At 42.6% G+C, this 25,908-nt stretch overlaps 1 protein-coding gene across 3 annotated transcripts in view; it reads left to right on the top strand.

The window, feature by feature from the left end:
* The window catches only part of TIMD4 (T cell immunoglobulin and mucin domain containing 4), a 32,952-nt gene extending 9,320 nt beyond the window's left edge, over nucleotides 1-23,632 (top strand). For 2 of the 3 annotated variants that reach the window (XR_009353817.1, XR_009353816.1), the window contains exons 4-10: nucleotides 248-331; nucleotides 1,421-1,504; nucleotides 19,153-19,199; nucleotides 20,606-20,696; nucleotides 21,142-21,881; nucleotides 21,962-22,001; nucleotides 22,908-22,955. Coding sequence is in view for 1 of the 3 variants with exons in the window: in XM_059174138.1 (XP_059030121.1) it covers nucleotides 248-331; nucleotides 1,421-1,504; nucleotides 19,153-19,199; nucleotides 20,606-20,696; nucleotides 21,962-22,001; nucleotides 22,908-22,992 (431 nt within the window). In the remaining 2 variants the exon portion in view is untranslated. Of the gene's footprint in view, nucleotides 1-247; nucleotides 332-1,420; nucleotides 1,505-19,152; nucleotides 19,200-20,605; nucleotides 20,697-21,141; nucleotides 21,882-21,961; nucleotides 22,002-22,907 lie in introns of all 3 variants that reach the window. The other variant, XM_059174138.1, reaches the window with a different exon arrangement.
* The last annotated feature ends 2,276 nt before the right edge of the window (nucleotides 23,633-25,908 follow it).

The raw sequence follows: 25,908 nt of genomic DNA, 5'->3' as shown, positions 1-25,908 counted from the left end.
AGTCATGAACCATAAACCAGTCAACTTTTGTATGTATTTTTTATTCTTTTGGACTTTAAAATAATCATCTTAAAATATAAGTTTATAGTTTTCTCCCCTTGATCCTAAAAATTACTTGGAATCCTTGAAGAAAACCTGAAATACATAAAAAAGCACGAAAGACAACTATAAAAATAGGCCCAAATCCCAGCACTCGGCACAAACACTTATTTTTTGCTCCCTTTTACTAAACTTTTTTCTCTTCCAGAGTCAGAAACTTCCTTTCTCTCCAAAGACCCTGAGAGAAGCACTGAGGTGACTTCTGGAAGCACTGCCTTGCTGACATCCAAAGGTACGTGGACAATTTCTTTTTCTTTTCCTCATTTCTTACACTGAGGAGAGTAAAATATTGTTGAATCAGATGATTAGAGATGACTTTGCCATGAACCCCACCTAGGGCAAACTGGACAATATTTGTGGCTCATTCACTCTTGTGGCTTTGAGAGAAAGGGGGCTAGGGAGAGAGAGATAAAGAGAGGGAGAGAGATTGGGACTGACCTTGATTTGTTTTTCAGCAATTCTTCATGGTAGCACTCTCTGGAATATTTGCCTTTCCGGTTTAGGCGAGGTAGTGCTTAGCTGTCTCATCCTAATTCCAAGCACAAGGATCTCTGTAGATCCCTTTGAGGGATATCCTCACTTGTCTCACTGGCTTTCGGTAGTAGAGGGAGAATTCTTTCATACATGTGACCTTCAAGCCTTCTTTAGGTATTTACTAGGGCCCAAGGGCAGAGACTACCCTAAAGATAAGGCATGATTCACATCCATGGGGCTGCCAGAGAGAACTGCCCAGCCTTGGCTCCCTCTTTTACTCCTTTTTGCCAGGGGTCTCTGGCCTCGGTTTCTTCCCAGGTGAGTTGGAGAGCTGTATAACTTCATGCATCTAATGGTCACGGCTGAGTGCCTCAAGTGGAAGATATTACTTATGGGGTTATATTCAAGAGGAAGGAAGCAGACCTCTATGGAGTGTAAAAAAAAAAAAAAGCAATCCGTTCTTACATTAGTACAGCATAGGGAGGTAGTATGATGGGGGGGGGGCGGTCACAGAGCACACAGCTCTGGAGTCACAGTGCCTGGGCATAAGTCCTGCTTCTTATCTGTTGTGTGACTCTGGGAAAGTTATTTTGTCTCTCTGGGCCTTGGCTTCCACATTGGTAAAATGGAACTAATAACACCCATCCTTGTCTCTTTCTGAGGATTAAATGAGAGCATGCATGGAGATCACTTAGAACACTGTCTGACATGTACTACATGCTCAGTAAACATTGGCTTTCTTTTATTTTTTATGACAGAAGTTAGTTTAGGGGACAGTGAGGCACCAAAAATAAAAAAAGATAAGTATTTACTAAGCTTGTTTTCTCTTTTTTTTTTTTTCCTTCAGAGTCTGAAGCCTGGTTTCTCCAGTCAACATCCCAGGTCTCCATGTGGGAAATGAGTGACCCAGTGACTTTTCCTCAGACAGGAGGTAAGGGGATGTGCTCCTTCGTGGTTTTGTCTTTGGCCGTGGGAACAATCTGATCTGTCATATGCCTGCTTTTCTTGGGATTCAGCTCTTTTGGTTCCATTGTGGTCACATCCTCTGCCTTCCCACAAGCTAGGATAAAAGTGAAATGTGCTAACATCTTCTGAGCTGGCTTCTTCCCTCCTCTGCCTTCTTTCTTTTTTTTTTTTTTTTTTAAAGATTTTATTTATTTATTTGACAGCGAGAAATCACAAGTAGATGGAGAGGCAGGCAGAGAGAGAGAGAGAGAGGGAAGCAGGCTCCCCGCCAAGCAGAGAGCCCGATGCGGGACTCGATCCCAGGACCCTGAGATCATGACCTGAGCCGAAGGCAGCGGCTTAATCCACTGAGCCACCCAGGCGTCCCCTCCTCTGCCTTATTTCTGAAACCCCTCTGCTGGGATTCCCCTTCTTCCTTAGCTGCTTCTGTCTTGAAGGTAGAAGTGCCAGAAAATCATTCATTCATTAAAAAAAAGTTAGTAGTTTATGGTAGATTGCCCAAATACTGCACTAATGTATTTTTGTTAGGGAGACATAAAAAGAGTAGCAAAGAATTCTCTTTGACTCCCTGTCTTGAATCCCAGCACTTACTCTGAGATAATCATTGCTATTAGTTGAAAAGGAGCATTCTTCAGATCTTTTTCTACTTGTTTATGTGTGTGTATAGATATAGAAAAAATTCAGCTTTGTTTTGTGTGTGGATTTTTTAAAAAAATTCTGTCCTAGCGTACGTAGCCTTCTTCATTTTGTTTTATTCATTTGACGTTATATATTGGACCACTTTCTTTTCCAGTCCATGTAGATTTGCTTCATTGTGTTAAATTGCTGTATGGTATTTTATACTATGGATACTTATAGTATCATTGCCCACTAAGGGACATTGAGGTTGTTCAAATAGCTCATTACCATAAGTAGTTAGCAGGGGTCATCCTTGTATGTGACAGTTGCCTTAAGTGTCTATGCTGGTGTTTCTATCACTAGGGTGATGACTAGAAGGAGAAATGCTGGACTGAAAGAAATGTCCACTTTTAAATTCAATAGCCATTGCAAAATTGTCTTCCAGAAAGACCTTGCCAATTTATTTTCCCATCCAGAGAGGGTCTGCCCTCCTACATCCTTCCTACACTTGATATGACCATTTTTAAATTTTTTTTTTAATCTCCCAAGGAAAAAATGTCATCTTATGCTTTTGCTGTTCTGATTAACAAAGAGTTTGAGCATCTTTCTATATGCTTACTAGCCAGAAAATGATAGTTCTTTAGCTCTGTGAAGGAGGCAATGGGACATCACTTGCAAAGGCTCAGAAGACACAATCAGAGGGGACAGACAAGAGTGAGTGGAGGGGGGATACGTTTTGAAGGAAGACTACAAGTCAAGATGAAATGCAAGGCTGATCTCATGTTGAAAAGCTTTGGCATGTGCTACCTTTTCCAGCAGCAAAACAGAAAATCTGGACTAGTTGTTGGGAATCGAAGAGAAGCTAGATGCCCAAGTTCCAAACCTTCTTTTTCTGTGGTGTGGGATAAAGGTGGGGGGCTATTTTCTGGCAGAAGGGAAGGTAGCCACTAGAAAAATCATGGAGGGTAGGCAAGGACTTTTCAAAATGTTACCATTCATTCCACTTAAACTCAGACTTATCTTGCACTGAATTGCAAGGGAACAAGAGGTCATCTTGATGCTTTACACTCTTCTGTAATGTCCCTGGTAATTTCATTTCTCTCTTCCTTGATAAATCCCAGAGGAGAGAGAACACTTGCCTACACCGCTGAAGAGGAGCTTGTTATAAGAAGGTCTATCTCTGTGTTACCGTTAGTTGTTATGGAAGAGACCAGGATTTATTGAACGCATGTTACATGCTGGTGTGGAGCCAAGCTCTTCTCATGGGTCACTTCATTCAATTCCTTTTTAGCTGATGCTTATATCCCTATTTTGTGCAAATTTCCCAAGCCACACTGCTCTGAAGTGAAGATGCAGGAAGTCTAGCTCTGAGTCTGTGCATATACATACATACATATATATGTGTATATATATATACACACACACACACATACATAAATACATATACATATATATACACATACATGCATATATATACACATTTATTTATTTATTTATTTATGCCTCCCCTTCCATTTTGAAATAAAAGGTTATATTCATTTCCGTTACCGTCCTCTCTTCCCATTGATTTTTGTCACGAAAACTTTGTAATAATCATCATTGCACTTCCCACCTGCTGAGGACTCAATTATGTATCAGGTGCTGTAGGTAGGGTATTTTTGTGTGCATTTTCTGATTTAAATCTCACAGTGACCTTCTTATCGGGTACAGAGAATATCCCCCTTTTACAGGCAAAGAAATGGAGGGTCAGAGACATTATTAGAGAAGTTGCCATCCACTGAAGTCTCTGTTTTAACACTGTGCGTGTTAAGCACATTACTTCAGTTGACTTTTCAAAAATCCTAGGAGATGGGTACCATTGTCACCTCTGTTTCAGAGCCCGTGACGGTTATTAACTTATGGTAAATGACAGCCTCCGTGTAACCTGTGTCTGTTCAACTGTGATGCCACTCTGACACCATGTTGAGAGGCTTCCTGCTCCTCTGGAGCCACTTACAGAATAATTCAGAATGAATCCTACTTCTTCATCCCCATGAAAATTGTTTCAACTCATTTCGGAGCCCGCATGTTTCTGTGGGTTTTTTCCCTTGGCTAAATATCCCTGACCCCCTCCTCATTCCTTTATGTAATTTTGGATGGCAAGCCTTCCATAAATGCGGGCTGGTTTAAACCCTTCAAGAAGATCTGGTCAAAATTATTATTCCCTAAAATTAACATTGCCCAGCGTAACAATTCTTCATTCTCATTCCAGGGCTCCCTAGAATGGAGTTCAGAGATGTGGAGTGACTTGCCCATGATCACACAGATGGGAGAGGGAGAGTTGGGAATCACACCTAGACCTCAGGGATTTTAAACTATGTCCATGGGCTCCTGGGTGGAGTGTCTATGGATAGGCTAGAGGGTATGAACCCCGTGAAATTATATACATCATTCTGTGTGTATATCTGCACACACATTTTTTTTTCAGAGGGAAAAGTCTAGGACATTTCTTGAGATACTCCAGGAATGCTGCAAAACTCCAGATGGTTTGGAGCCATAATTCAAACACAAACAACAACAATAAAAAAACTCATAGGTGTCTCCCCTCAGCTAAAGAGAGTCTGTTCGAGGAATATAAGCTCTGACCCCTTCATGTGCTTAGGAACTCAAATCATTCTGTCCAGCCTGAGGGTTAATTTCATTGTTTCTTGGCAGCAGGAATGTGTGAAATGGTCCCAGATTGTTCCATTAGGATCTAGTCTCTAACTAGGGAGGGACCCTGAAGCTGTCATCAATTAGCCTGGGATCAAGTCTTCCGCTGATTATGCCTCTGGTCCTTCTACTGCCTCAGTAACATTTCTGATCCTTTCTTCCTAGTCTTTCCCCCTCACTGTCTCCCAGGTAGCACTGAGTGGGAACTGAGAGCTCACCACAGGGTCTCAAGTCTCAGGCTTCTATCTCAGCTCTACCATTTTGTGTGTGTATGGAGGTGCTGTTTGGGGGTTTTGGTTTGTTTTTGTTTTTGTTTTCCAGAACCTCAGGTGATTTACTTGTTTTATCTTTTCCTAAATCGCAGTATCCTCAAAATGTATAGTGAAGATAATAGGAATGCTTAGTTCATAGGAATGTGCAATGAAGAAATGCACGAGACAGACTAGTGGCTGGTAAATGACAGTCATCCTGCCAGACACCTATTTCCTCTTTTCTTTCCACCTCTTCTGCTTTTCCTACTCACACACCTTCATCTGTAGGCCACTCCAGCAGGTGACAAGAGGCCGCTGACACCAGCTCCCAGCTGGCTTGCTGTTCCTTATAAGTACACAGACACTTTTTGGTTTAAGGATTTTTTTCTTTTTTAAATGCTAACCATACCAGGGAAACAGCCAATGAGTGACAAAATTACAAACTTGGGGAAGTTAGAAAAGTAGTCATTCTCTACTCATGGATGGAGGAAATCTGAGATTCTGAAAGCTCTTCACTGAGTCCCTTTACATGGGCCCTCAGATTTCCCAATTATTGGTTTCATTCCTGCTTCTGGACACTGTTCATCTTCTGCCCCTTGACTTTTGTCCGTCTCACATTGCTCATTCTAGAGAGTTTCCACTCTATAATGTAGGCTTGAAAACCGAGTCATGCTGGAAAAAGAGCTGTAGTTGAGTGAGTCATAGGAGAGTTTCCAGATTCATGTTATACCATTTATAAGACAACTACAGGGATGTAACTTCTGCTTCAGTGCCCCCTCCACTTTTAAGGCATTCGCTGCAGACATCATTAGAAGAGGCCCTACCCAGGCTGGCAAATCCTCATGTCCACTCTAAGGCTGCCTAGAAATGATGCTCAGAGATGTGGAATGACTTGCCCAAGATCACACAGCTAGACAGGGGAAGAGCTGAGGCTCACACCCAGGTTTCAGGAGCTTTAAACTTGTGTTCATGAATTCCTGGGGGAGGGGTGTTTTCTGTGGAAAACCGAAAACTGAGAAGATGGGAAACGAAGACCTAGGAAAGGCTTGTGAGTTGAGAGGCCGTGCAGTGACTTGGGAAGAGAGATGAGACCAGAGGCCAGTTCTCCTGATTCCATGAATAATTGGCCTTTGTTCGAGGACTAGCAGCCACTGTCTCTCAATGAAGCTTTCCCAAAAGGAGATTTCATTTTTGCTCCTAAAGTATTAGGATTCACTTCCTCTCAGCCCCTAGATGGAGCATTTTACCTATCACCAGCATGAAGTCAAAGCTGCAGAAAGGTTTCAAATGTAAGGCACCTATATATGCATGAGGACTTTGCTATCAATCCAATAAAATTAGAAAATAAAAGAACATGCTTTTTTTTTTTTTTAAAGATTTTTAAAATGTATTTGACAGAGAAAGAGAGAGGTAGGGGATGCAAGCAGGGGGAGTGGGGGAGGGAGAAGCAGGCTTCCCACTGAGCAAGGAGCCTGATGTGTGGCTTGATCCCAGGACCCTGGGATCATGACCTGAGCTGAAGGCAGATGCTTAACAACTGAGCCACCCAGGCACCCCATGAACATGCTTTGGTGATAATATTTTCCCCCTCTTAAGAGTTTTATAGTAGTTTTTTTTTTTTTTTTTTTTTTGTCCCAGGGTAGGATGGTGAGACAATGGGGAAACAATGCTTTTAGAAAGATCTGTTCTATTACTGTACCTTTCCATTTTACAAAGTCATCCCAAGCTTCACGCTCCAGGGCAAACTGACCTTTCCATGGAGTCAGAGGGTTCTCAGAGGACAAAGTGGTTGGACATGAGATTTTCTGTCTTTATCTTGGCATTTGGTTTGGATACATGGAAATAGGTAACGTGATTTTTGGTAAAAGCCTTTCAAATCTGTCATTAATGAAGCATGGCTGACTGAGCGGCCTCTCTATACATGGCACAGGAATAAAAGAGTTGTGACATCTGCTCCATAGGGGTCACACTTTAGTGGGAGGGACAGGCTGTGCATAGCAAACAATCACCCAGTGGGTTTTGTTTGGGGATAGAAGTATGGAAAGTTTTCCTCCTTGGATGAGAACATTTCTTAGTGCAGGGAAGGGTGAACAGGCAGGTAAAATGGCACGAGCAAAGAGACGGGGACTTGTTGAGAGCAGGAAATTTTTAGAGATTGTCTAATAGTTTAGTTTAATCTAGTGGAGACAGGAAGCAAGGTATGGTCTAGGTTCTTAAAGGACTTGATTGATAGGCTGAAGAATTTAGATTTTTATTCCACGATGATAAGGAACAATTCATGCTTTCTGGGTAGGGAATGACATTTCCAGTTCTGTTTTAGGAGACATTGCTCTAGTTGGAGTGTGGAAGTTGTATGAGTGAGAGCAAGCCTGGGGGCAGAGAGGCTACTCAGGAGGCTCCTGCAATACTTCAGGCCAGGGATGAGTGTCTAGACTAGAATGATCGCAGTAACTACGAGAGGTGACAGAGTCAGAGCCACTTCGGAGTTGAGATCAAGAGGTTTTGATCACCAAAGTAAGAATGAAGGATGATGGATTCTCTGTACCTGGGAGATTAGATCGATGTGACAGGTTAACTAGTAAGGAACCCCAGGAGGAAGAGTGAAATCTGTTTGGGAGAACTGGAGTTCAAAGGCCCCTTGGAAATGTGGGGCTGGGTTGACTTACAGATGGGGTGGGGATGGGGGTCTTTGATGATTGGCACTTACCTCTGATCAAATAATAATTCCTGTGATTCACATAATTGCTGAACAGGAACTTGCTACTTAACCAATACTTTAATACACATTATCTCATAAGGGACAGTTCAGGGCTATAGATATAATTTGGGGAAACATTGATAGTAAATGATACTTACTGAGTGCTCATTATATACCAAGCCTGAGTACATTGTCTTATTGTGAGGCATTGTCTGGATCTGTGAGAAAAATTCTATTATTATGTCCATTATAAAGGAAAGTGACTCAAGTTCGGAGACGTTAAGAAATTTGCCAGGGGGAGCCCGGGTGGCTCAGTCAGTTAAGTGTCCGACTCTTGAATTCCTCTCAGGTCCTGATCTCTGGGTCCTGGAATCAAACCCTGGTCAGGCTCCACGCTCGCTTATTGGAGAGTCTGGTTCTCTCCCTTGCCCTCTATCCCTCTTCTAATCCCCCAAATAAATAAAATAAGCTTTAAAATTTTTTTCCAGAGTTTGAACCTGGGTCTCTTGGTTCTTGAAACTGAGCTCTTAAGCACTTTATTATATTGTCTCATTAGCACAGGAGTAGCTAAAGCTCCTGTGAAATCACCTAAAGATACTGTGTGAGATGAAGAGGGAGATGAAGAGCTGGAAGATGGTAAATGAACAACCACCCTGGGAGAGGAGGCGGAGAGGGAGACAACAAAACCAGGGAAGGATCCAGGAGAGCAGGAGTGCAGAGAGGGCTGGGCTGACAAAGGTAATGGAGGGAGTAGTCCAATGTTAGGAAATTCAGAATGGCAGTCCAATAGGATGAGCACGTAGGTGGCTGTGAACTGTGACAGGGGGACCGTTAAGAGAACAGCCTTAGCTCTATGGGTGGAGTTACTAAAGTCCAAGATGTTAAAGAATAAGTCCACACTGTTAAGAAATGAGTGTTAGGTATTCTCTCAAGGGGTTTGAGGATGAATAATTTAGAAAAGGGGAGAGTGAATAGAGCAAGGGTGGTCCTGGTGTAGGAGAAGGGGATCAGTCAAACATGAGGGAGGTAGGGTTTGGTCTAGAAATGGAGGGAAGAGAAAAGGGAATGAGGCTAGAATAAATGAAGGTATGGAACCATCTGATCTCGTGTTGACTTCCCAGGGGAACAGGAGAACACGGAGGAACCGAGACCTTCAACTCTTTTGGTCATCCAGTCCATGTTTACTAGACTTGGCCTTGGCCTGGAAACACAGGGTGCTTAGTAAAAATATGGATTGCTCTAGTCTACCCAAGACTTGCAGAATTAGGACCTCTGGGTGTGAATCCAAGAAATTGTTTGCTTAACAAACTTCTTCAGGAGACTGTTTTGAAGCTAGCCCATCCCTGGCCCCAAGAAGGCATTTAGGATTTGCTGGTATAGTGCATACTTCTTGTTCTACATAGAAGGAAACTGAGGCAGAAAGGCATTGAAAAAAGTTCAAAGAGAAGTGGGAACGAGGCCTCAGGTAGGACTCTTTTCTGGCTCTCAAAGCAGAGCTCTTTCCCCGACACTGTGCTATTTTATTAAAGACAAAATCGAACCGTGTCAAAACTTGACATTTTTCTGGGTCCTCAGTTGGTCAAGGACACAAAGAAATTGTAGGGGGATTACCATTTTCAGTCCAAGTTCAGCAGAAGGCACAGAGGCAGGCAGGGAAATGAAGCAAAGCTCATTTTCACTCACAAATGCCGTTGTTAGGAGCAAAGAAATTGGATGCAGTTGATTTCAAAGTCAACATTTTTTGTGAGGCATTAGCCGGTTTGTTTTATCTCTCACGGCCACGCTGTTCACAGGCTCGAATCAGCTGGTAGGCGGGCGGTCTGGGGATAAAGGCAAAGGACAAAGAGTGGGTTCTCATGGTTCTTCTCGCAATAGTATTTCTATTCTACCAGCTGTACAAATGATATTTTTTCATTAATAAAGTTGGGATTGAATCTGTGTAATTCTAACATCTAACTGCTCACCTTCAGAAAGGTCAACCAAATAAGAACAAAGAGGGTTGCCAAGGTTTAAGAGAGGTATGGCCGTGGAAAGCAAACAGAGTGAAATAGAAAGAAGGTGCCAGCCACTGAAACAGAACCCGGAGTCGGCCCTAAGATGGGTCCTCGTTACTGGAAAACCAAGTGAGCTGGATGACACTCTGCAGACCAGAATGTTCCTCTGACATGGAGCTAGGCACCGGAGAGATCTCTGGTCTCCCAGTGGGGAGGATAAACGACGCACCTTGGCAAGTTCTAGGAGGAGGTGAAGCATCTGTTCTCCCACTGTGATCAAGTCATTGGCTTGACAAGAGTCCCAGCCCTGGCAGCCTCTTGAACCCTGGGATGCTCAGAAGCACAGCGCAGGCGGGGTGTGGGGTGGGGGGGGCGGGGGAGGTGCGAGGGGGCAGACGTGGAGTGTGGAAGCAGATATAACTGGGAAAAGTTTTCAATCAACAATAACCATGCCTCAGGTAAACCTGGCTGGTTATGACGCGACCACTCAACAGAGCTTTACCATTTATTAGCAATTGTTACTAGCTATGCAGGCTTGGGCAAGATGTGGGACCTGAGTTTCAGGTTCCTCCCCTTACAATAATTCTGTCCAAATTTACTTACCTCTGCAGATTTATTTTTTAAAAAATACTTTTAAAAGACTTCATTTATTTATTTGAGAGAGAGAAAGCATGAACAGGAGGAATAGCAGAGAGAGGGGGAAGCAGGTTCCCCACTGAGCAGGGAGCCCGATGCGGGGCTCGATTCCAGGACCCTGAGATAATGACCTGAGCTGAAGGCAGAGGCTTAACCCACTGAACCACCCGAGGGCAGCATCAGTAGATTATTTTGAAGTTCAAAAGTAATAATAAGCATGAAAGTGTTTTGTGTACTTCGAGACGCTTACCTCGTGCTCATTATCATCACCACCAATAATAATAGTTAGAATCTCCTTTCCAGAAACTGCACCCACCAAAGCAGCCAAAGATGAGGTTTCTGTTCCAAATGGATTGCTACCAAGTAGCAAGATATTCACTCTCCAGTACTGATCTTTCCATAGCACGTGTGTGTGAGCGCTTGCCATGTTTTCCAAAGGCTGTAAAGCTCAGAGGATAAGAGCTTGGGCTCTGCAGGTAGATAACCTTGGCTCTGAGATTTGCTCTTTCCTTTCCTAGCTATGTGACTTGAGCAAGTCACCTGACATCTCTAGGCCACAGGATTCTCACTGTGCAGTAAGCACAATAATGGAATTTCCTGCAGAGCATTTTTTGAGATCAAACATGGAAGTCCTTCTCATTATGCCTGGCATGTAGTATGGTTTAGTGCTTGGTATATGGTGTCTGTTTATTATTATTGTTCTTGTTGTTGTTAATACTTTTGAGGTTTCTTGGTAAAATGAGGACTTTGAGATCTCCCTCAGTCAAGATTTATTGATCATCTGGGTGTAGGAAGAGCCTTACAGACTTTGCCCTTCAGAGAGGATTCTGTGGGGGAAGGATTAGGGATGGGGTCTTATCTATGCCTCAGTGAGACCCTCAGATATTGGCACGTAAGAGCAGAAGTCTGAGGTGAGAGCTCTAGGTTCTCACAATGATGATGTTTTTGTTGGTGGGGAATCCTTAGAGGCAGTGGAATCTTGAGGCCAAGTTTGGAACTCTGTCTTTTTTTTTTTTTTAATCTATTCACTCAACAGAAAGAAAGAGATCACAAGGAGGCAGAGAGGCAGGCAGAGAGCAGAAAGCCCAATGTGGGCCTTGATCCCAGGATCCCAGGACCCTGGGACCATGACCCCAGCCTAAGGCAGAGGCCCAACCCACTGAGCCACCCAGGATCAGTGAGTCTTAGATAATGGTGTTCTACAGTCCCTGGTTTCCTTCTATTATCTCATCAGCATAAAAAGTGAAGTCATCTTACCATTCCTTCTGCTTTGGGAACTACATTGGGTGCCAAAACATTTTGGTCTCTGTTCCCTTCCAGAATTGGAAAAAAAAAAAAGGTCCTCACTCAATTTTGCCCCTGGTGCTAAAGAACATCTGACTCTCAGAGCTAATGATTGATCTATTTAAGTACATAGTGCTCTTTTTGATCATTGCTCATATTAAAAACATTCAGTGGTCTCTGAAATTTAAGGGAAGTTTGTGAAGTCAATAAATGTGTGTTTCTATTTTCAAAAGACATTTGGAAATTTCAGATCTGTGTGAGTGCTGCCAGGCAAGTTCAGAAAATATGGGTTCTAGTCATTTCCTTTGTTACTCATTGGTGTGAAATCTTGAGTAAATGAAACTGTCTCTAGATTTTAATTTTTCTCTTGGTGATGATAAAAAAGGGGGGGGTATCAGAGGAGATAATTTCTAATTCTTTTCAAGTCTAAAATACTCCAACAGATTTGGGCATCTTTTTTCTTTCCTTTGGATTATTTAAGACCATATCACCAGTTGTCCAGAGAGGGGCAGCATAAGCCAGATCCTGAGATGAAAGAACTGAAGGCCTCAGGTTGTCACTTTTAAGAATTCCATGATTATGTTAAGATTGTATCATTGGATTGACTTATATCAAAACTAAATTTGTTTAAAAGTAGAGAGACACAAGTAAAGTCCTTGTGTCTATTAATTTAATGATGAATCAAAATATGTAATAAATGTACCCACAAAGAAGATAGAGTGCTTTTATTTCCAGTTGATTTCTGGCACAGGCCAGAGAGTCTGTATTTTCAAACAGGATTTTAATATGCTCTTTACCTTTTCTCTCGGAGTGGCTATCATCATGATTTTTTGAGTCATTCAGAGTTGGGTTCAAATTTCCTTTTATTGTGTGTGTTACTTTAAGTGAGTGATTTAAACTCTTTCGGCCTCAGTTTATACATCTGCAGAATGGATAGTATAAGCATAAAATGAGATCATTTACCTAAAGTGCTTATCACTATGTCAGGCACACTGACTTAATAAAGGCTCAATAAATTGATGTTGAAGGGAGTACCAAGTAATTTTGAAACCAATTTCTGCCCAGTGGATGGAACAGTGGTGATATTCAAAGTGGATTTTAAAAGATTCTCTTATCTAAAAATTCAGTGCCATTCCAGATCTGCACAGAGCACATAGTTTTATTTCAGTGGGTGGGTTCAGGTCTCCTAACTTAGGCATAATCACCTTGAAGGGGAAGTCTCATGATCTTAGGGCCTGAGGGTCTGAAGGTTTTAAGATTATAATTATGCTCTGATAACTACACCAGAACTCAGCAAACTTTTCCTATAAAGGGTGAGATGGTACCTGTTTTAGGCCTTACAAGCCATGCTGTTGGTCTTAACTATTCAGAGTGGCCCTTTTGTGCAAAACCAGCCCAAGGTAAAGTAAACAGATGGATACTGCCTTGCTCCAACAAAACTTCATTGATGGGTGTGGAAATATGAATTGCCTGTAGTTTACATGTGTTAGGAGTTAGTCGTATTTTGTTTTATTCTCAATCACTAAAAAATATAGAAATGATTCTTAGCTCTCAGGCTGTACAAAAATGGGCATCAGAGTGGATTTGACCTTCAGGCCATAGTTTGCCAACCCTTGATCTACACCACCCAGACATATGAAACATTCTTTAGAAAGGGCAGTATTGAGTCTATTTCAACGGGCTCATCTAGCCAGGCACTGAAAACTGCTTCCTACCCTACTGGATTGTAAGTTCTTTAAAGGTAAAGCGAGTGTTTTTATGTTATTGTTTTCATATTTACCCTTAATTTTTTTATATTATAAAATAAGTACATGCTCTTGTAAAAGAAAACAGTAAAACAGTAGAAAGTGAATTTCCTTGCATTGCAAACATTCTCCCCAACTACTCACCCCAAATGACCCAGAAGAAGAAATAATTGCTCTAACAGTATGGTCTATATCCTTTCAGATAATTTTCTTTTTCTTTTTTAAAAAAATATTTATTTTTAGAGAGAGAGAGAGAGCGAGGGAGGTGCAGAGGGAGAGAGAGAATCCAAAGCAGGCTCCAGGCATAGCTTAGAGTCCAATGTGAGGCTGAATTCCAGGACCCTGAGATCATGACCTGAGCTGAAACCAAGAGCCTGATGCTTAACCGACTGAGCCACCCAGGAGCTCTGGATCATTTTCTTTTTCTAATAACATAGTAACATCTATCATTATTTTTTACAAAAATTTAAAAATTTTTTACAAAATCGTTTTGAAATTTGCTTTAACATTTATTCACCAATTTTTGTTTAACAAATCTTTATTGTAAAGCACTGTGTGTCATGCATATATTAGATTGAACCATATGAAATGTGGGTATTTAAACCACTTTTTAAAAGCTTTTTGTTTTGAGACAATTTTAGACTCAACGCAAACTTGCAAAAATAGTACAGAGAAATCTTTACATTCCTCCAGCTTCCCCCCAACATCTTACCTAACTATAGCACATGGTTAAAGTAGGAAATTGACATTGGCACCATACAATTAAGTCTACAAACTCTACTTGGATTTCCCCAGTTTTTACATGCATTCATTCTTTAAAACCAACCAAATAAAAAAGTAAAAAAAATATATACAGGAGCACCTGTGTGGCTCAGTGGGTTAAGCCTCTGCCTTCAGCTCAGGTCATGATCTCAGGGTCCTGGCATCGGGCTCTCTGCTCAACAGGGAGCCTGCTCCCCCCACCACCCCTAGGCTGCCTCTCTGCCTACTTGTGATATCTCTCTCTGTCAACTAACTAAATAAATAATCTTTAAAAAAGTATATACATATCGTGAACATCTTTGTATGCCAGACTCTTATACCTAGGGGTATATCTTTTACCAATAGCATCACCTAGCTCTTCTTTAGTTGTGAGTTAATGGGTTCTAACAGCAGTCTTCAAAGTTTCACTTAGACGGTCACTGTGGAGTTGTTTCAGAGAAATGCTACATGAGTTGGCTCTTGACTCAGGCATCTTGCCAAGTTTCAGTGATTAAACACGTGGTATATATTCTACAGTTAAAGTTTTCTCATTTGAGAAGATTTAGAAAGTATACAGGAGTACTGATAAAAATTTTAATTGCCTATAATATTTCCACTCAAAGTCAGTTATATTTAGTCTTTCAGTATTTTAAATTTTCTTTGTGGAGGAAGAGGGATGCATGTGTTTCTTAAATATTTACATATTCATTTCCTATACTAAGTATAGCTTCAAATCCTTTTAAAAAAATTACTGTGAAATGATCATTTTCTTGGGTCATTCAAATTTTTTGTAAAAAGGCATCCATAAATATAAAGGATAAAAGGGACATAGGAGATCAGTTGTGCAATACCATCATTTTCAGATGAATAAACTGTGGCTCAGAGAGAGGAAATGTCATGCCCGAGGTCACCCAGCCGAGAAATGTGGAGCATACAGATACTCAGTGACAGTGAAGGGTAGGGGAGGCCCAGGGGCAGCCTCATAGTGCTCAAGGTCTGGGGTTAAGTTTTGTAGGAATTCCATTTTGCTGGAGTACCCATGCCTATCAAGAATTCAATCAAGAACCTAAAATTAAACCAGAAAGCCAATTTACTAATTTACAATGAGAACTCTACCTAGAGAGTCCATATTTGGGTAATTTTTTAAATGTAAATACGTTCTCACCCTGTAGGCAAATCTGATATTAATCAGAAGTATTGGTGAGTCCATAGACCTGGGAAAAGTATAATTAAGTTGAAGATTATTTATTGTTATTAAAGTTAATTAATTTCTTTTAGATAGAAGACATATATATGGTGAAGGTACAAAGTGTACAAAAAAACATTTAAATGAAAGGTCAAACTTCCCCTCATGTGCCCATCCCCAGGGCTGAGGTTCCCATGGAAGATTTTAATGACCATGAGCCTGTACAGGGTCTGTGTCTCTGTATGACGTTCCCAGGGATGCTGTAAATATTTACCAGAATGTAGTGGTGCAAAACAACGCAAATGTATTATCTCACAATTTTGGAGGTCAGAAACCCTAAAGTTGAGGTGTCAGGGGGCCCATGCTCTCTCTAAAGGCTCTAAAGGAAGAGACTTTCTTTTTTTTTTTTTTTTTTTTTTTTTTTTTTTTTTTTTTAATTTTTTTTTATTTATTTATCAGAGAGAGAGAGGGGGAGAGAGCAAGCACAGGCAGACAGAATGGCAGGCAGAGGCAGAGGGAGAAGCAGGCTCCCTGCTGAGCAAGGAGCCCGATGTGGGACTCGATCCCAGGACGCTGGGATCATGACCTGAGCCGAAGGCAGCTGCTTAGCCAACTGAGCCACCCAGGCGTCCCAAGGAAGAGACTTTCTTGCCTCTTCCAGCTTCTAGTGCCCCCAGAATTCCCTGCCTTGAGGCCATGTCCCTTCGATCTCTGCCCGTCTTTCTGTGGCCTTCTTTGTGTGTGTGTCTCTCTGCGTCTTCTCACCTTATAAGGACACCTGCCATTGGATTTAGGACCTATCCTAAATCTAGGATGGTTTCATCTCAATATCCTCAAACTAATTACAGCTGCAAAGATGCCCTATTTCTAAAAGTCCGCAGTCGGGGCTTCTGAGTGCTCATACATTTGAGGAGGACACTATTCAACCTACCATAGTCCCCCTCTCCCAGAACTGCTTTTTGTGCAAGTTTGGGGTATGGGGAAGTCTTGCCTTTGCCTGGATGTGCTTTTTTAAGGGTTCAGGGTCTTAAGAATGTCAGGGCCAAGATAGCACAGAAGACCAGGAAACGAGTAGTCTTCGCTTGTCTACCCCACCCCACAGCTGCTAGCATTGCTGTTTCCCAAGGATCAAACATCACCATCCACTCGTGTTCCTTGCTGCTCTTCTGTGTCTAACACTATCGCTGTGGAGCGCCTCCCACTCGGGCTTTTGGCATTTTCAGAAGAAGAGGAAGAGGAGGAGGAGGAAGAGGAGGAAGAAAAGAAAGAGGAGGAGGAAGGGAGCAGGGAGAGGAAATAGTGTTCGGTATTCCTTGGCAGTGTTTGTGTTTGCAAAATGTCTCTCCTACTAGACAATTCCAATTTAAAATACAGATTAGCTCTGACAAAACTGACCTAGGCTGGCTTTTCTCTTTGATGGTTTCAATTTCGGTCTTATCTATCACAAATGATTGTAATACTACAGGATTTTGACAGAACAGAGGTAGGAGTTTTGAATTCTTACCTGTAATTTCCAGCTCTAGGGAATAATAGCGGAGAGAAAAACAACAATAACTGAGTTGTAGGATATGAAAACACGCTGAATTTTCCCCTCAGAGTTTTAGGCTCATAGGCATTCAACAAGTCACTTTCCCTGTCGAACAAATAAGCTCTCTTGTACCAAATTATGAGCTTTAGAAAACCCATCACATTTTTCTTACACCTGGAGTGCAAAGAAGCTTGAGAGAAACAATGATCAATTTCAGTAATTATTCACCTTGATTTTTATTTTACTCAGGCCTCGAATACGTGTGGCTTTAGGTTCTGTTTCTTTAGGCAGGTTTTCTTGTCCATATGATTCCGTGTCCTTTCTAGGCATTTTCTCCTGTCCTGGCTTATGTGACCCTGGTTTTACTTGCTGCTCTCTGCTGTTTGTTTCTCTCTTTTCCCCGCCTTCTCTGTCTACCTTTCAGGAGCTGGGGTTTCTTAGGATCCCCGCTCTTCTTTCTCTGAACACGTGACCCTTGGATTTCTTATACATTCAGAAGATTTTAACTGCTCCCTGGAGACTGATGACTCCTGAATCAGTATCTGCAACTGCAACCTTCCCTAGAGTTTGATTCAAATTCAAATCCATCAACTGCGAGTGAGGCGACTGGCGTTTGTGTGTGTCTCTCAGGCACCTTATGCCATGACTGTGAATTTGAGCTTGGCGTCTGTCTCCCCGGGACGGACCCTTCTGCTTCTGCTGTGCCAGTCTTGGTGGACAGTGGGGCGATGGTCCAGAGTCTCAAGCAAGAATCTGTGAGTTATCTAAGACTTGATTCTTCCTCCCCCATGTTCAGTGTCCATATCCTCTTGATCTCCCTTCCAAGCATTTCTAGAATCCTCCTCTCTCCCTTCATTTCTGTCAACTCTGAATTTCAGACCTGGCATCAGAGGATAATTGATCTTCTCATCTTGGCTATTTCCTTATCCTCTTAACTGGACCATAGCACGCTTAAAATGTTTTTTGCGGTTTCCCACTGCTTACAGAATTAAACGGAGACTTACCAGCATGAAACAAAGGCCTTCCCTGACTGGTTCCTGCCCATCTCTGTGGTCATCCTGGCCATTCCCCCTCCCACTCATCTTCTGCCTTCACAGCTGCCTGCCATTCCACATGGAACCACGCTGGTTCACACTTCCATGGCTTTGCTGATGCTGCCCTACCTAAAAGGCCTTTACCATCTTTCTTTGCTAATTCTAACACAATCTTAATTCAGCTCAGATGGTAGTCATTCAGCAAACACTTATTGAGCACCGAGTGTGTGCCAGGCAGTGTTAGGGTCCCTCTGTTGAGGAAGCAGAGAGGGACATTGTCCTCAAGGAGTTTGATTCTAACAGCTCTCACTGAGCTACGATGTTGGGCTATGTGCCTCTCCCTCCTCCTGTGCTCCCTGGCAACCTCGCATACCCCATCACCACCAGTGGCCTGTGAGGCTGCAATGACCTTCTGGTCTGCCTTCTCTAATGTACTGTGAATTTCATGGTTGGGGGGAGGGGCTGAATTCATCTTAGTATTCTTAGTGCCTGGAACAGTGCTTAGCAGAGTATGTTTTGCTTAAACTCAGCTATCAGTTATAAATAAATGAGTCTATGTCTCAGCTTAAAATTTACATTCTCAAGGACATTTACCTTTGTTCCTCCAGAACAGGTCAGCCATTCAGCCATCCTTGTGGTATGTCCCTAAACATATCTATTTATTGTACTATTATTGTACTATTGATTCCTAGAACATTGCACCGTTGTACTCTTTATTCCCAGAACGTTGCACAATTATAACATTTTTTCAGCTATTCACCTTATTTGCTTAAATTTGGTTTTCTGCATTAACTTGTAAGTTTTGTCAATAAGGGTGATAGTATAGCTAGCAGATAAATGCTTAATAAGTATTTGTTAACTGATAGACGGACCATTTTCTTGCTGGATTAAAAACCCCAGACACATTGCTGGCACCAGCTGAAAATTTAGACCCTAGTCATCTACTGGCCCAATGCTCCGTCCTACCCATCTATAAAATGGAGATATTCCTGGAGGATAATGTTGAATAGTTGGTGAGCTTCAGATAAAACCATCTTAAAACAAATGTGTTGTAAATAAATTATATGAAAAAGGAAAGATGGGATTAAAAGATTAAACATGTCAACTGAAATTCCAGAAGAGCTTTGAAATGCCTGTTGCAGGATGTGGTATTTTATTCTCCCAGAGGAAATATAAACATTTCTCCCCCAATCTTCTTCCTTCCCAGCAATGGAGACAGAAATGCCTGTGCAAAATGGAGTTGAATCAGAACAGGTAAAATTTTTGAGAAGTATTGGAAGCATAGGACTTTGATTTTTAGCCACAATAGAGGTTTGCAGAAATGAACTGGGGAGGCAGATACATCTGAGCAGCAACTGTAGGTAGGGGAAATAGTTAAGCAATTTGTAGGCTGATGCCTTGTGTTCCTGGAAGAAATCATGTTCCTATCGTTACCTCTCTACGTGCAGATGTTTTGAAAAACAAAAAGAAATAAAAAATACAAAAACATAGAAAAATCATCCTGTGTGCCTTGTGTGTGGCCCAGGATTAGTGACATCCTGCAGGACCGACACTTGCCACCAGCATCCTTCTTAGTCGCTGAGTGTACCCTTCATTAATTTTTATTGTCACCAAAGTGATTCAAGCTGCTTTAAGTAAAAACGGCAGGCAGAATTGACACCTACAAGCAAAAAGGGAAGGCCCCCCGCATTCCTTCTTTCTTCCTTCCCTTCTCCCTCCTGAGAGGGAGATTGCTGGCTCTCCTTGCTGCTGTGTCCGAGAAAGGGCCAGGCAGGTGAGGAAATGGATGTGGCTAGGCAGCAGGGGTGACATGGCCCCCCCCCAGAACTAGGAGCTGCCTGAAGAACAGCCCTTTTCAAACGATTTGGTGTCAGGACCCCTTTAGACTTACAAACATTAAAACGGAAATTGAAAATGATGTTGATGAATTCATTTAAAAGCAAGAATAACAAAACAAATCCATGACATGTGAACATGAATAACATGAAATACAACTATATTTTCCCCAATGAACCATATTAGAAAAATGGCCTTAGTGGCATTGTTTTACGTTTCTGCAAAACTCTCGACTTTCTGGCTGCATGGGAAGCAGAAAGAATGTCGCATCTGCTTACATATTCTAGTATTGGAAGGATGACCTCAGCACATCACTGGTCAAGCCACCCCGGGGAAGACCTCACTGTCCATCTTATGAGAATGACAGTGAAAATGGCAAATAATGTTCGTGAAAATCATTTTGATCTCATGGGTCCCCTGGCTGCACTTTGAGAACCAGTGCTGTAGAAAATTAGAAATGAGTTCCTTTTTTTCTTGAATCTTATTGCCTCCGGAGGTCTAAATCAGCTGTGAGGAGAGCTGCCCAGGACTGGGCAGAAGATTTCCTACCTTCAGAACCCTGAACCCCACAGCCCATATGCCTGATGTCATAGAGGGGAGAATTGGGTGGTCTGGGTAAATATTCCAGATTTGCAAAGATTTCTTAAAAAATTTGGATTTGCAAGGGTGCTTTGCCTCGATCTTGAGCCCTATCGGGCAAAGTTGGGGGTGGGGGGGAAGCAGTGAAGCTGCTGGCGAGTGGAGGGTGTGATTGGAACAGGAAAATCATGCGGGGGGAATGTTCAGAAAGGACTAGCCCAATCGCCATCCCTGTGTCTCACCAGGTAAAAATGATCAACTCCGACTGGCTGATGATCATTGCTCCCTCCCTGGGATTCGTACTGTTGGCATTGCTTGTGGCACTTTTCCTTCAAGGTAAGGAGGGCAGGCCCAGGTGGGACGGTGCCCTTGGGAACTGGGGAGCATCCAGGAGGATGTGGGCATGGCCTCATTCCACTTCCTGTCCCTGTGTCCTTCCCCCAGAGTCCCATTTCCATCACTGACTCCATCCTGTTCAGGGCCGTAACAGGGAAACTTATTCTCCCTCGGATGCTAAAGCCTTCATGTATCATCTTCCTGATGAAGTTTATATTTTGGAAAAGAAAAGCAAGAACTTTTCTGGAAACTCAATCACTGACAGTCCTGCTGTTATTTTCCTGATGTGTCTAACTCCTTTCCTCCTCATGACTGCCTTAAGTGAAAAATGCTATTATTATCATAGTCTTAGGGTAGAGGAAACCCTGGTCCAGCCTGCTGCTCTGGCTAGGACTGCCCCAGGAAGAAAGCCATGAATGACCTCGGGCTTCTTCTTGCCTTAAAGCAAGCTTTGTTAACCTGGGCTCCACAGACAGACCTCAGCGGAAAAGGATTCCCTTGGAATCCCGTGCAAAGGTACTTGCATGCTCCGATCTGCACTTCTCAGGGGGTGGGACCCACAGTCATATTAGATTCCCCACCTGTCTGTGACCTTACACCTCCCCACCCCACCACACACCTCTTCAAAAAAATAGTTTTAACACACTGTAAAAAGGAGTCATGGAACAGGGTTTATAGTTGTCATGCAAAGTAGAGGTATGTGACATCTGGTTCTGTTGTAAAATGGGGGGAAATTGTTCTGTAGTCATTAACAGAAACTGTTTTGAGGTGGTAAATGAGGAAATAGAACTGCTAACCATCTTGGCCCTTTCACGCAACAGTAGTGAAACTTGCATGTTTCAATACCTGTTCCGTGAACACGGACAAAGGAAATTCTGATCTCAGTAGGAAGCCTGCCATTAGCCTTCCTGCAAAGCCCTTCGTAAAGGCAGAGGCCACTGGTCCTCATACAGTTTTGGAATTTGTGAGTATGTCTCATAAGGAAGTGTTTTAAAACTCAAGTGAGTGCTTCAGCTCTGCGTGGCCAAAGATGTAAGAATGAAGCAGCTTAACATTATTGCCAACAATACGGGAACAGATGCGTAACCGATGGGCACTGCCTTGGGGCCCGAAGAAGTAAAAGGAATGGCTTCGTTTGCCAAAACCAGCCCCTAAATTCTCACCTTTGGCCCAACTCTGCTCTTGGTAAGGCAGCTTTGGGCTTTCCCAGAATTTCACATGTTCTAGCACGGCTACTCTGCTTACCCATGGCCTTGTCTTTTCAGGGAAAGTCATGAAAGCCAGTTGTTTCTCGAAACACACGAGGTAATTCATCTTGCATGACTGATTGTTGTAATGACTGCACAAGCTGTTACAAATGATTAGATACTACTCAGTGGTTTAATGACTTGTGCTTGTGTTCTGTTTAAGTTAAGGGTTAAAGAAGTGTGGTATTAGAGGTGAAAAAGATGTGGGATTTAACTCACATTAACCTTTGCCTTGATTAACACTGTTGTATTTCTCTTAAATATAAAAACAAAGGCAGGTTGCATTAATAGAAGCACGGCATGCAAAAGAAAGAAAGTGATATGCCTCTGTCCTCTGTGCTCAGAATTGTTCCACTCTGGGCAATTCATTTTTAAAAGGACATTATTAAACAGGAGTTTATGGGGAAAGAGAGTTGGCACTGTGGAAAATGAAAAGAATATCATTCTTGGGGTTTGGTTCCTCTGCCCAATATTAGACCATCAGAACAGTTTTGTTTTGTTTTAAATAGTTTGAAGCATCTCTGGAAAGAGATTTTTGGACATCTGTCCTGTTCTATAGCTTTTGGGGAAAGAAATGAAAAGAAGCGGTGTAAACTCTGTTGAAGACCATAGCCTTCCCTTAATTGCATCAATACTAAATTATCTGTTACCAAATAAATATTAACAAGTAGGGAAACTGAGACTCAACAAGGCAGCTTTCCAAAGTCATACACACATTGTGATATTGATTTTATATTCTGTTAATATAGAAACGTTTAATTCCCTTATTGGAATAGACTGGGAAAAGCCCTTTATCTCCTACAGTATCGGTTTTCCCATGTGTGAGTGAAGAGGCTTAGATGGGAGGAGTCTGAGCCCTTTTCAAAACTCTGACAACCGTGGTTAGTTATGTTGTGGGTGAGCAACGGCCATTTCTTTCCAGTCATTGCGTTTTCCATTCTCACACTCCCCTTTCTCCTTGCAGGCTAGACAATGTTGGAGAATGTAAGAACAACTTTGGTGACATGCGGCATGGAAGAGAAGACGAAGACGGTCTTTTCACGCTCTAATACGCCACCTTTTCTCAGGATGGAGAACGGGGACATGATGTGGGAATCTTCAAAAGAAGTCTTAGAATGTGTTGTTTTGTTTTTAAAGCCCTGTTGATTCCACTGGTGTCATGGTCCAGTCTTGCTTTAATTTCACAAATGGAAGTACTTTAGAGACCTTTAGCACCTTCTCTCCCAGGTGTTTTAATCTCCCAGGTAGCATCATGCTAAGTGATCGTCCAGACTATGCTTGATTAGCTTTGGTGATGGTGAGCTCACTACCACATCTAAAGGAGATCATCCCATCTCAGGACAGTTCTGAGACTTAGAAATATTTAAAACAAAGTCTGTCTCCAGATAACATCTGCTTATGGGTCATAGCTAGATTCATTGTGTTTACACAGAACATGTGTAATCTCTCTTCTCTCTGGCAGCTATCCGGATATAGGAAGAAGGACCTCATGTCTCTCCAAATTGCCTTGCGTCTGGGACACAATTTTGGGTTCCTTTTTGACCCTAGTTGCCCTTGCCTCCTATGCATTTGTATCTCTCTGTTTATGCCCAACTTTTGGAGTGCATGCCCCCCTCCAGGGATGGTCGGAGCAACCCTGGGTCTGGGTCTCATCAGTAATGCCAGAAGCAATATAGAACTTCACCATCATTTCGGCTCACATTTTCTTTTTTGAGAAAAGGTTCTCCCTTAACCAGGGCTCTCTGGGGACAGGTGTGGTGGCACAGAGTCAAGAGTTTCCTACAGCAGGAGGTAAAGGTCCAGGTGGAAGTGGGTGTCAGAGCCCTCATTTAAGCTGGCGCGGTTGGACTTTCTGTCTTCAGTCCTCCCCCCTCCAATTTGTTCTCCATGCCATGGCAGAAATCTCCTTTTCTAAATGCAGATCAGAGAGTCCTATCTCCTGACTTCTAGCCATGGTGTGGAAGAAGCCCCTGGGCTCTGCCTGAGGCCAAGCAGCTACTACAGATGAGTGAGGCTAGGGAAGTGCCGGTGCTGTTCAGAGTGGAAAGCGTCTGTGTCCATTGGACGGACTTACCACTCCAACTTAGTCAGAGTAATGTCCTGGGCAACCCAGGATGACAGGCTAGAACAAGGAAACTAGTCTGAGACTCCAAAGTCTAGGAGGCAGGGTGTGGGTTTTACCAAATGAAGAATTAAGATACATAAATCTTTAAGCTGAGACTCCCTGGTCAGAGGAGACTGTTGGTCTAGTAATTCCTCTTTCCCTCTCCATGCAATCAGGATGAATTGGTAGCCACCTACAAATAACTTCCTAGTATCTAGGGCCCAGGAGAGAGGATCGCTTCCCTTAGAGAGCTTAAACATTTAAATGAGATAAAACATACATGGGAAATGCAACAGAATGGAATCAGTGTTGATTTGCCTTTTGCACAAGGAAGGACTTTGATGGAGATGTGGTTCTTATAGTTGATTTTTACATGGTGGGTCCACAATCCAACCTTGAGGATTTATGACAAACTAATTCTGCAACCTTGACCTTGGTCTTTCTAGGTTAAATCAGAGATAATATCCAATCCTTAAGCAGCATTTGCTATGGTCTAGGTACTTGACTGTTTCAAGGCCATTTCTCACTGAATCCTCACAGCAACCCAGCAAAAAGATATATTACTCCTGCTTTTGGAGTTGAGAAAACAAAAGCAGAGAGAGGTGAAGGAACTTGCCTAAGGTCGCATGGACCAACCCCCTATGACAGAGCAGAGCCTTGAACCAGGCTGGAAGGACCCCACGCTCTTAACCACTATCCTGTACTTCACAACTGGGGCCTTAGTTTAACATTCAGTGCATACAGAACTGCAGTATTGGCCTGCGTGGGTCCCAAATGGATTTCAGTTTGCTCAAATCCAGGGCGACCTGAGTGTTTTGATGGTTCTCCTATCCCAACCCCATCCTAACCCCTTTATAGCTCAATCTTCCCTTGTCTCCATATTATTTACTCAGAATCTTATTTGCATTTGCAGAGGAAGCCGCAAGTGGAGAACCTGGCAGGAACCTTAATGAAGCCAGGTGGGACACATTTAAATGGGAATGTGTTGAACTAACTCATGAAGAGTTGGAGCCAGCTGTCAGCGGGCTTAATGAAAGGTTAACAGGAATCCAGCAATGGGTGGCTGGGGAGACTCTTTGTCTCTCCAAAGAAAACAAAAAGTTGAGAAGTGAGCTCCCTGGGTGAAGGCAAGATCAGAAGGAGGAAGCCACTTGTAACCAAAAGGCTGGGTCTCAAAATAGAATTTCATTTGGATTTGTCAAAATGTTATCACCATTAAAAAAAAAAAAAAAGGCATCGTGAATTTCTCAGCTCTCTGAACATCAAAGGACAGCAAAGAGAAGGATGCTGGAGTAGGATGAATGCTGGTATTGTTATGAGGGTCTCGGGGCGTGCTGGAGCTAGCTGCTTATGAAACAGAAGATGCGTTTATTTTCCATCTGAGCTGGAAAGGTGCTGTTCTGCAGTTGTGTGCTTTATCGGTGCTGCGTGGGGATTGGGGGCTGGGAGTGTGTCCAGGAAAGATCCCGACACATCTAGCAATTCAACTCTCATGTTTTACCTGATGAAACTGAGGCCCAGATGAGGGGACTGAGTTACCCCAGGCTACACAGAGCCAGAGGGCAGACCTAAACCACAACTCCTGGACTTCTCTGTGTGGCCATGTCATAAAACTGTTCTTGGATTTTTCTAGGTCAACCTGGATCTACCTGATTGTTTACCCTTTTGAGGTCACATTAAGTTCCTGGTGCATGCCAACTCAGTGTTTCTTTCCCTTGAACCATCTTTCCCAGAACACCCTTGACCCTGTGGTGGACTGCCGTACCCAGAAAGAGGAAGGAGAATGTGTAACTGTGAAGGTTGGCTGTTCTGTTCCTTTTTGAAGAACACCCTGTAATGAGGGTGACCAACTTGTCCCCCC

This window comes from Mustela lutreola, chromosome 5 (genome assembly GCF_030435805.1).
Source record: "Mustela lutreola isolate mMusLut2 chromosome 5, mMusLut2.pri, whole genome shotgun sequence".
NCBI lineage: Eukaryota > Metazoa > Chordata > Mammalia > Carnivora > Mustelidae > Mustela > Mustela lutreola.
Note: the sequence above shows the minus strand (reverse complement) of the source record. Positions and strands in the feature narration are given on the sequence as shown.